Source organism: Camponotus vicinus, unplaced genomic scaffold (assembly GCF_025532165.1).
Source record: "Camponotus vicinus isolate PSW18456_S1 unplaced genomic scaffold, iyCamVici1.0 SCAF_3, whole genome shotgun sequence".
NCBI lineage: Eukaryota > Metazoa > Arthropoda > Insecta > Hymenoptera > Formicidae > Camponotus > Camponotus vicinus.
The window spans coordinates 19,554,175-19,566,524 of record NW_028141967.1 but is presented as its reverse complement, the minus strand read 5'-3'; the positions used below and the strand labels follow the sequence as shown (position 1 = coordinate 19,566,524).

The 12,350-nt window shown below is 35.7% G+C and overlaps 1 protein-coding gene across 7 annotated transcripts in view; it reads left to right on the top strand.

Moving 5' to 3' along the window:
- The window catches only part of Tgo (Aryl hydrocarbon receptor nuclear translocator homolog tgo), a 35,589-nt gene that overhangs the window by 9,555 nt on the left and 13,684 nt on the right, over positions 1-12,350 (top strand). For all 7 annotated transcript variants that reach the window (XM_083093724.1, XM_083093721.1, XM_083093719.1 and 4 more), the window contains one exon: positions 7,172-7,252. In XM_083093724.1, coding sequence (XP_082949850.1) covers positions 7,172-7,252 — 81 coding nt within the window. The remainder of the gene's footprint in view (positions 1-7,171; positions 7,253-12,350) is intronic.

The window sequence follows — 12,350 nt, the reverse complement described above, 5'->3', positions numbered from 1 at the left end:
GCGGCCGGTCCGATTCGACGCAAATCCACATGACCGATTACCAGATCATTACGTTACGCAATGACGTCGCGTCTCTTGAATTTTCTGCCAGATTTCACGCACGTTAAATTCCACTTACTTGTAAATATATCATAGGATGAAGCCTGGAAAAGGGGAATCCGTCGAATCTGAAAAAAAAAAAAATATTTTATATTAGTGACTCGGATCTCATATTCTCTGTCAATCGCTCTCGCTGTGATTATCAATATCGTATTCGTTGTTACGATACATTTTCGCGCGAAAACAGGCAGGAGTCGTTGAACCGGATGGCTTGACGCCGAGGAAAGTGTGTTTCGAGATTCAAGCGCGTATTATTTTCATTCATAATTAAGGCCCTGTTAGTAACGCTCCGTACGCGCATAGCGGCCTGCAATGCATATTTATGTCATACACGATCGACATGCATCTGAACGCGCACGCCGTTCACCACGCGTATAACTGTTGAATGACTCTCTTCGAGAAAAAAAAGGTACAACTAACGGCCAATCGGGATTTTTATTTGTCGATTTTGGAATTATTGCAATGAGAATTCCTCTATACATTTTGCGGATCTCTCTAGCCTCTTTCAAGTTCTGTTTTTATAGACACATGAAATAAACATGAAATAATATTTGAAATAAAATTTGGAATATATTTTGTCAGTTTTTCATAATAATTATACTTATAAATAATTACTATGAATATACCAAATATTAAATACAATATGAAAGAATTTATGCGAGGAAAATCCAGGTCAGAAGAAAAGCGAATATAATAATCAGTTGTGCGTTGCAGTCTGTGTACGCACAAAAGTACCAAACGGCATGCGCAATTAAGTCGATTTCTCGTTTCCTCTTCCTTGTGCGTCGATTCGCGTGACTTTCCGCTTCAGGCGAACAGCCTGTCCCAGACAATAAGGATTTTCTCAGGCGTGAAAACGGTCGAGTTTCTGATCGTTCTGACGTGCCGCGGGGCAAAATCGAGCGAATCTCAATATCGATGGCAATATATGTCTCGCGATGACACAAAAATATAGGATCTCTTTTTTTCTACGCGTATAATAAATTAAAAATTTACCTTGGCAATTTAAATATATTTACACAATTTAAAGAAATCGCATAAAGAGGTTTAATATATGTGACCTTATGAGAGATTCGTTATCATTAAGTATTAAGAATCTACGATATCACTATGATGTTGTGAAGATCAAAATTAATAGGATCAAGATTAATAACATTGGGAATTTCTAGTCTGCGACATCGAGTCCAAGGCAGCGGGAATCAAAATACGTGATACCAACAATCTATGATCCGCAGTTTCATGATATCGCGAATCTATAATAATATCAGGAGATATCAAAGACTTATAGAAATGGAGATCTATCGTGTCGAGAATTTATATTCCTTGTACAATGAAGTCAAGGCTGTAGATATCGATCGCAATCTCCCAAGAATTTATATCGACAGAATTTTACGAGACCAAGCGTGTAGCAAAGGAACCTTGGGGAACCGTTTAACAGACGAGAGACTCGAGGGATAACGAGATAATTGATTTATACCTAATAAATTATTGCAAAAATTTCAATTTTACCGAGTTCTTCGTGTCCCCGAGAGACGCAAGATACAAAGTGAACGAGCACATTAGTGATTCATCGCATGTATTTCCACGTACACATACAAATTCTCACAAGTCCAAAACAACGCATTCCCTTCAGATCGAATCGATCACACCGCGCCTTTAGGCATTCAGATCGCCTCGGTACCGAGTGATGTCCAGCGATGGTGTGTCTCCTCGTAGCGCCGATCGGCTATCTAATGCTTAAGCGGTGGAGTGACGTAATTTTTTTCATTACGAGGACAGAGTAATGCCGGCGACCAGGCATCATATATTAAGGAGAAAGAGCGTGGCCATTGGCGGGCCTCACCGCACTGTCGCCGCAACGAGGGGCGGTCCATCGCTCTTCAACTCCGCGACTCTTATCCGTTCTCCAGCGACCTTATTGGTCACCACCTCCTCGATCGTTCCTGTCGACCCTCGTCGTTGCCGGTCGCCACGACGATTTTCCACGGCCCGCGATCGATCGGGATGCCCGTCGCGCCATCGAGATTTTTCGCCCTTCTTCCCTTTCCCTCGCCTTCCTCTTCCGCTTCTTCGCTCGCCGGAAATGCTTAGGAATTCTTCTCCCACTTGGATTGAGCACTCGACAGAAAGCACGTAACAAAAAGAATTTGTTTATTCTCTGTAAAATTGTCAAGAGCGTTTATCTTTTCCAAATCGAAGAATTTTTAATTATTTTTAGCGGGGAATTTGTGTTTTCTATTTCTATTGATATTTGAGTTTAGGTCGTGTAAATTGAAAAGAATAACGCGCGAATAAGTTAAGAATATATTTAAAATTAACTACTTTTGAAATGAAAAATATATAAATTTTACATTTATGTGTATTAATCTTTCGATCAACACGATATCTTTTTCTCTCTCTAATTAATATTGAATATATTATTTTATATATAAACATTTTTTTATGTTTTATGCTATTTATATTGAGAGATATTTTCTCTCTTTCTTGATTCTGTAATTCTAACGCCATGAAAGAAAGATAGTTGTAACACGTGGATCTTAGAAAACAGCAAACATAAATGTAAGAGGTCGAAAGAGGGTGAGATGAGGAAATACAGAAGGGAAAGGGAAGAGGTCAAGTCGTGACTACGGCGTCATACGGAAAAATGCAAAAAGGCGCCACCATAAACTGGACAGCGTGCCACGTCACACAAACTTCGCTTCTTTTTCTTCTTTGCAAGGATATCGCGTTTCTTTTTCCTCTGCCTGGCTCTTTAAACTCTCAGAAGGAGATGCATGAGTGATGACAGAACATTCGGGAGCACGTGCACCTTTATAATGACTGAAGTTTATCAGTTTCTTATTTTAAATGATGGAAAATTTTCGAATGAACATCTTTACTTTGTCAGATGATTAATAATTCAAGTCTTTAAATAAATTTTGTTTTTAAAAACAAGATATGATTAATTTCATAATTTATTATATAAAACTTCGAGAAAAGTTTCATCTTTTAGTGATTTAAATATATTGATTTAATGACATTAGTGTTATTAATCAATATTATAGAAGTTATTTTTTCTTCATGCTTTCTTCATAAAATTCCTTTGTGAGATTAGAATATTTTTGATTTTTGAACAAATATAATTCTCGATTTATAACTAATTTTATTTATTAAATATTCTGTAGAAAAGGCATATTACTATTATAGAATCACTTTAAACTATTAAATTTATTACTACTACCTCGCTACTATCTTAACAGACAATTACATTCAACCACACAAAATCGCATAATTTCATGTTAAATACGCTCGTATATCTCTGCCTCTGCCTCTCTCTTACAATAAGAAATCAGAAAGAATAAATAGCACGTATATTTCGTTACATTAATGTGAATTGTTCGAAAGTTCGCGAGTCTCGCGAAATTATATTATACCATTGATCGACGATTCGTTATTTCTGTAACATGACTACATTAAAAGCAAAGATAGCAAAGATAACGATCGTCACGTACTTATCTGCCCACGTATCGATGCTTTTGTTCCCACGGTTTTCGCGACGTATACAAATTATCGGGCGTTCTGAGACGCGATGTAGAGCGAGAGGTTGCCCTTTTTTCTTCTATTCGTGCTTCTCATATATGCGCAGAGAGTACGAAACAAGGGAAAGAGAGAGTGCAAGCGTAAACGAGCGTCTGTTCAATCCTTCAGTCGCCGAAATTCCGTCTGCTGCCTAAATCACTCAAGGATCAAACTACCGTAATGGCAAAGCGGCATCGCGAATCTCGTCTTGGATTTGCTTTCAATTTCAGGGACATATTCCCCAATGATTGCAGACTCATGATTTTTAGCAACTCTTAAATTTTCTGAAAACTCGCCGGAAAATTCAATTGTAATTAATTTAAAAAATCACAACTAAAAATATGTATTATTTATCTTGCTGAAATTTGTTTCAATAAAATAATTTTATTGTAAATATATCAAATATTTTTCTATAAGAATTTATATTTTTTCTCTTTCTTCTTTTCATATTTTTATCAAGAAAAAAGTATCATTGTACTAATATATGTTTTCATTGCATCCGCAAATTTGACAAAATACTTTGTTTTCCTAGAATTACGGAAATGTTTGGCTAATTTTTGCAATTACAGGCAAAAATGTAGAATATTGATATGGCTAGAAAATGTTTCTGTTAATCTTTGTAATCGAAAGTAATCAGTGAATTTTTCTGATTTGCAATCAATAATACATCATACTTGTTTACATTGTAATCTTTGAAAGATAATCTGGAGATTAAGCCGTGAAGGGGGATCTCTTCTAGAATTTTTAAATTCATGATAAATGTCCATTAATATGCTATATGTACATCTGGCGATGTATAATGTAATCATGAAATATGTTGGACATGACATTTAATTATAAATTAATATTTACACTCTCTGAGAGAGAACAGAAATTATATGTCAAATATTCATATATTATAGACTTAATAATCTGACAATTTACAAGATGTACAACGTGACAGTACCTTTACAAAGGTTAAATAGAGAGTTTGACATATCCGATTATACATGTGTAATTAAAATAAACTATTCTTCAACACAAATTTATTTTTTCACAAAAGTATATTTTCTCAAAATCTTTAGCCTTTTGCATAAACATTGATTAGGTATTAAAGGACTGTGCTTTTTGTTCGCATTAATCTCGAAGCGAATAGAGCCACTGAGCCTGACTGCGCGAGGTTTTCTATTTGCGAAACGCCTATTAAGTCGATGTAATATCGCGCTGTGCATCATTATGCGCTTCATATATCTCCCTGTCACACATTTATCTCTCTCTCGCCTTCGGCTGCCTTTTTCCCCATAATTTTCACTTACCGTTGGTTTACCTCGACAATGTACTACCTCGATCCAAAAAGACAAAGATTAGAATATACATCTTCATTTTTTCCATCCATACAATATATGTCAAGAATTTCAGTGAATTAAATTATGGATTTTTAATTAAATTAAATTAGCATCCCTTGTATGAAACAGTCAATGTATGTTTTATTTAGTAAATGGAAAATATTAAATATAATCAAAATAATGAAATATTAAAAAATATATCTCATAAATATACAAAAAATTATAATAATTATTTATTCTTCGATCAACGAACAAATTTATGATCAATCTGTATACAATCTTTTTCTTTTTTTCTTCCAATATACTCTAGTATAATCGAGCCCCTTTCCCCGGCCGCTACGAAGATTTCTCGACGTCGTCGACTTCATCGCTTGCAAAGCACGCATACACGTCCGTTAAGTCGACGTAATACCGCGGGGCGCATCATTATGTACTCCATAAGTCTCCGTGGCTTGCCCCTCGCCCTCCTGCCCCCTTCGGATCTTCTCTCTTTCTCTCGCACTCCTCTCGCTCTCTCGCATGGGGGAAGAGGAGCAGGAAAAAAACACGGAGAATGTAGGGACGAAGGGAGTCCGAGAAGGTTCCCGCGCAGGAAGACGACGGAGAGGGGGACGAGGGGTGGAAGGGGGTCTCGCTCACCCCTCTCAAGCGCGATACCCGGATACACTCGCTGCTGGACTCTACACCATCCCCACTTCTGATCCTACGGGCTTCGCAACGAGGGGGCGAAAGGGGGGAAGAGAGGCTGTATGCTGTCTCTTCAACGCGACGTTCACCGGCAAGCGAACTTTGCGGGGTACGAAAGAAGGCGAAGCAGAGGGGGAGGAAGGGGGCAAGAGATCCCGATGAAGTAAGGGAGTTCTGCTTTTTCGCTCAGGGTCAGAATCGTACATCACCCGCGCGAATGCTGTGCAAGACTGACGATCGCTCGGATTTCTGAGCGCGAGTCTGCATTCTCGCAATGAGAGCATAATTTTCTATCGCGTTTAACGCCGCTCGGTAGAGACGGTGTACAAGCTCTTCTACGATAATGAGACGATCGGTGACGGATTTACGGTGCTATCCCTACTTTCATATATATTCTTCTCCGATAGCTCTTCAATGTTCTCGCTTCTCGGGCTCCTGCGGCGAATTCAACGATCGATCGATATCGGCGTGATAATCATATATCTTGTTTAAGCCTTTTTCAAGTGCAAAGATACAGAACCGATAAATAATTGATTAATATATATTTTTATTATAAAAGTTATAATATTAAAAAATTAAGAAGCAGACGCGTCTGTTATTTTTTTATTCTCTTAAACTGAATTAAAGTGTTATTGATTAAAGCAGTGATAAGGTTTTACTAAAAATGAATTTAAATATTTCACTAATTTTCAATGAAAATATTCATATTTTGCTTACATGTTTCACATAATAAAATTACGATAGTAAAATTTCATTTTGCAGAAAAATCAAACACTTTACTAACTGATTTTTCCTCACGAGATCTCACGAAATCACTGCTTATCGGTGAGTAATATACTGATTCTATTTAAAAATATGTGACATGACACATCATGATGTATATACATGACATATCATAACAGAATAATAATCGATCTTATTTTCCTCTTTCAAAAAATTATAAATTATAAATTATGTATCACATGAAATGATTTGAATGAAAAATCAGTTCTGGCTGGTCACTATCGAAATGAATGGAATGACGATGGGTCATGAATATCGTGTACGAGAAACTCTCGTCGCTTATATAATGTTCAAGATTTGAGAAAGGAGGGGGAGGTTGGAAAGTCGACGATAATCCTGCGACGACCAATTTTGGATCATACCGCGTTTGGTAATCCGGAAGCGATTACATTTTATGTATTTTAGGTGACGCGACGCATGCAGAATTTCTATCGTTTGTTCCTTTCGGGTACTGAACTTACCTATCCACAATCATTTACCCTCAACAGATTAGTATCGCGAGAATACATTTTTTATTTTATTATCAATTATCTTGCGATAGCGTTTTATGAGTTTTATTTTGGTGATAATTAAATATTAAATACATTTATTAGTCGACTTTTTATTAGTCGAAACAATCGACTAGCTTTATCTGTCGAATTACAACATAATTAATATCATAATATTCGGCAAATAAAGATTCATGATTGTATAATTAAATGTTATCTTTTATTTTGCAGATCCGACGAGGATGATCCGAGTGGCTGTAAATATAGGAGATTGGACGACGATAATGTGCAGGACAAGGAGAGGTTTGCAAGGTGAGCACCAGGCTTAATTCAATATGTTAAAATTCTTTCGACGCGCCTCTTTCATATTTGACAGTCGAACAACACGTGCTCGCCCACCGTTTGACGTTTCTAATCTATTCTATAACTTCTTCGTACCACTTTCTTTTCGAGCCAGTTAAACCCGATTACGTAATAGTCGGAAACTTACGAAAGTTATTTTCGATACGCGCGGACATTTTTCTCTCTCGGACCGTCTCTTTCTCTCTTCGACGTTGTTAATTCGCCTCACGAAACCGCGACCCAATATGTTTCACCGGTACACCCTGTACATGCGCCTTCTCCTCAAGTACGAGAAGGTTACATACATACCTACATGATACCGGGCAATGTGAGGAGCCGATAGCGGAATGGGAAGCCCTCGAGGCTGCTCCAGCGTGGGAACATGAGGCACTTATACGCGCGCCGGAGTGCGCGTCCTTCAAGTCCGTATACAACGAAAGAGACACGGTATGTACTTTGATTCCCTTCCGAGATATTTCGGCTGGCGCGGGCATTAAATTCGCCGGACAAAAGCCAGAAAATAATGTACAACGCGTGAGACGCATAACTTACGTATAAAATACGGCTACTCCAGAGACGCCGCGAATAAAAATCTACATCGAAATCCTCGAGGAACCTCTACTTTCACGTCCAATAATTATGCGCAATCTGCCAAAAATAGCGAATTTCTTAGCTTTTCCCCTCCCTCCCTCTCTCTTTTTGTTTCTACATTTTTTTATGTATCTTTTTGATGTAATTACAAAAATATTATTTAACATTGCAAGTTGAAAAATTAAATTAAAAATATAATATTCTATAAGTATTATTTGCAATATTAATGCAAATATTGTATTGAATTTCTTAGCTTTTCCCCTCCCTCCCTCTCTCTTTTTGTTTCTACATTTTTTGATGTATCTTTTTGATTTAATTACAAAAATATTATTTAACATTGCAAGTTGAAAAATTAAATTAAAAATATAATGTTCTATAAATATTATTTGCAATATTAATGCAAATATTGCATTGTATTTGTTACATTTTATCAATGAGGAGCTAAAATAAATCGCACTGCCTATATTTATAAAGCTCAAGTAGAGACGATCAATCTCGATTGACTTATTAATAGACAAATACAAAAAAGGATTGAGCTTACCGGGCATTTGATCGGCCGTGACTCAGCCCCCTGCTTTGTGTAACGTGACTGTGTATGGCGTTACGTCTCTATTAAGTAGCGGGCCCACGATGCTTTCCTACCCGATATAATCATGGTGTAAAGCCGATTATACGTAACGTACAAAAGACGAGCATGTACGCGATTCTGTGCAATTTCAGCCATACATGCTTTTGCATTAATTATAAAAATTTTTGCATATTTCATTTTTTTTTATTCATGCATTTATATGTAAAATTAAACGAAATAATATGAAATAATAAAAAGAAATAAATAAAAAAAAATTTTTGATTGCGCATAAATATATAGATGCTTCGAAAAGCATAAAATTCAAAATTGAAATAAATAATTGATTTTTTTATTATTATGTAGAAATGCAATTTATCGATTTCTGATACGTGCTGTATCTAAATTTTGCATTTATCTTCTTTTAAATATATAAGAGTTGTATTATATTATATATCTTTACTATATGTCTCTGAAGCTACTTGACGTCAAGATGTAATAAAATTACATCCGTTTTTCTGTCTTTCTACAAGTAGGATATAATCATTACGATTAGATTAGAATGCTGCATTTCTCTCTTTCTCTCTATTTTTTGCGTGTGCAGATATATCTGCGAAATAATAGTACGGAATTGCTCACATCTGTTTAGCTTCGTGCACGCAAGGGAAAATTGTACAGTCTAATTAATTTATTTTATTTATATTACATGTATTTCGCTAATTACTTATTAAACAATTAATTTTGATACTTAAATAGGCGTGTCATTTAAAAACATTTACATCTCTTAAAAAATGACTACTAGATTTTAGAAATACATGTCCGCCTGCACAAATTCATATAGGTATTTTATCTTGTTAAAAATAATAAAATAGTTTAGTTAAAATCATTTCCACAAATAATCACCCAATTTGAATCTAGAAATCTCTCACTTTAGTCAAGTCCATTATTTTCTCGGAAGAAAAATGTTCTATTACTTTTTAACGCCGGGCAATCTGATGACTGACTGTCGATCCGCCGTAATAGCAGTAACGATATCTTATCCACGGTCTCTCATCGCGTGCCGCCACGGGTGGATCCGTGGTGGTGGTTCACCTGCAATTCCGTATCCGTACTGTCGTTTCGCAGGTATATACGGTGCCGCGAAAAAATACGCGCGGGCTCTGCGGCAAAGACCAACCGGCAATATTCTGATGTCGCGCGCTCTCTCTCTCTCTCTTCCCTTTTCTCCCTTTCTCGCCCCCAGTCCTCTCTATGGAGAGAACCTCACTTTTAAGTTAATAACGCAATTACTGCCTCTCTCCTGCCGCAAGACGCGCAACTCCCTTTGCCGCTCGTCCGTCGCTTCTCTTCTCCTTTTTCTCTCCTTTTCGCCTCCCACCTCAGATTTCCCCGGCCTCGCGTCTTGCATTTTCTCGACATTAATACAGGCACCGGCATTTTTGGCGTCGCGATAATTGCGGACGATTGTTGTTGTCGCATGCCAGCGGTTAACCAGAGGGAGCGTCTACATTTCTCTTCTTTTTATTTTATCGCCTTCTTCATCCCTTTTCCTAGCGGTTGATTATTTGAGAATTTGATGATGGGACGTGGCCCATCATTATTAATATTTTAGATAGACGCATTAATATTTTGCTTAGTATTTTTACATCTCTCTTCTTTTTATTTTATCGCCCTCTTCATCCCTCTTCCTAGCGGTTGATTATTTGAGAATTTGATGATGGGACGTGGCCCATCATTATTAATATTTTAGATAGACGTATTAATATTTTGCTTAATATTTTTCGTGAAAATTTGTGAATAATTAAGGAGACTTTCTGTATAAACCGAAATATAAATCTTTAAAAAAACATTTCTTCTCTAATTAAAAGAAGAAATTTTATTTTTGTAGAAAAGATTGTATTTTTTTGTAGAAATCCAATTTTTGAATTCTAAATACATATAAAGTGTCTTATAGAGCAAATCATTATTTTCTATTTAGTATAGGATTTTCTAGAGATGAAAATAATGCGTCAGAGAGATTGATGGAGAGCGAAAAAAAATCTGTGTATTAGTGTTAATTAATCGTGAAAAAATCGCGCAAGAGCAATCTTCACTCCAATTTTCTAATGTTACATGCCAAGCATAAACCAGCGAATATTCGTGAACGTACAACGTTATCGAACGAATATCGAACGTTGCTTAAATCATTCCCAAACGAAGACGTTATAATCGCACGCATGAAACAGCAGCGTGCCAAGCTATAAATTTCCACACAACATATTTACTGCCGTGAACGAGTAATCGCAAAAGCATAACGTTCACCGGACATAGATACGTTATAAATGACGACTGTACTCGGATTTATTGCGGCACCGTGTTGACGCAATCATTCTCCGATAGCTTATTCATATTTCCTTCTTATTTCCTGCTTTAATTGACATATTATATCATCGAAAAATTTAGAGAGTATCTTTAGTAATATATTACACTAATTAATAATATATTATTATTAAATTTTGTTTTGTGAAAATATAAGATAATTGAAATATTAATTATTTTCATGAAAATGTATAGCATAATGATTGAAAAATCTGTTTTCAAAATACATTTTAATCTATATATTATAATAATTTTTTATTTTCGTGCAAAATAAAACAATCATATTTTTCTCAAATATCTATTAATCCTAATTTTGTTTAAACAACACGTGTAATCTTTTTTAAAAATGATTTCTTAAAATTATTATTAATTATTATTAAATTTCTTAAAATTATTAAATATTATATTATTAAAAATTATTAAATAAATTATGAATTATTATTATATCACGAAGAAATGCCAAGAGAGGTAGAGAGAAAGAGAGAGAGACGGAAACCGGAACTTCTTCCGTAAAACGGTAATCAGACGTAGTAGGCGATCACATAATGTCGAGTCTTTGCAGTTGGCAAAAGTTTGCAGGAGGATATTACTCGCCAAAGTAACTCGGAGTCACCATAAGAAGGCTCTAAACGGTAGAGAGATTATCTTGCACCGAAGTGAAAAGCACGTGCCTTAAACGCCATATAAGGAAAGCCAGCGGTGACTTGCTATAGAGATCGTCGTGAAGATTATTCTCATAGGCCAATTAATTAAAAAGTTTCTTCTCTGGCGTAATAAGTTGCAGAGCGAACGTACGGGGAAATTAACCGGAGGTTACATATTGGAAATCTTTTTCAATCGTTGCAACGACAGCTATCGCGATTAAAAATTACTTAAAGTTTATCTCTTATTATATTTGACGCAGAAGAAGATGCGTCATCAATTTCTAAATTTCGTATGTATATGCAAAACATAAAAAGAATGAGGATTGCGCAAGATTCGATAGGATATCAAATTAGAATATAAATTGAAAAGAATAGCAAACAAGATGGAAATACGAAATAAGGAAGTTATATTATCATTAAAGTTTTTTCTCGATCGCAAATAAGACGGTTGTAGTCGGATTATGCGTTGTGTAAAGCTAGCATCCGTTTCTTTATGTGTTTCAGTAATCAAGATGATACAAAAATACACGAATAACTCTTTACATTATTATTCTTATATTCTTCTATAACTATCAACAGGGAGCAGCGAGTACATTATTTACGTTATTAGCCTCGTATATTTGTAGAAGCGAATCGTAAATTATACAATTGAATAACAGCGATTTGTGTACAACTCTGTTTCGTAAGTTTATGCATGAACTTTTGAAAATATCTAAAATATGCGGGGGAGTCACTAGGCAATTTTATGAAGACGGTATAAATCACACTGTAAATTGTATCATGTATAAAGCTTTATATAATCATGTATTACAACTCGATATCTAATACGAAAGATAAAGCATGTTGGACGACATCGAAAGTACTCGGAGAGATATCAAGAACAAACCTAGCGTAGCGTCCCTAAATGCGG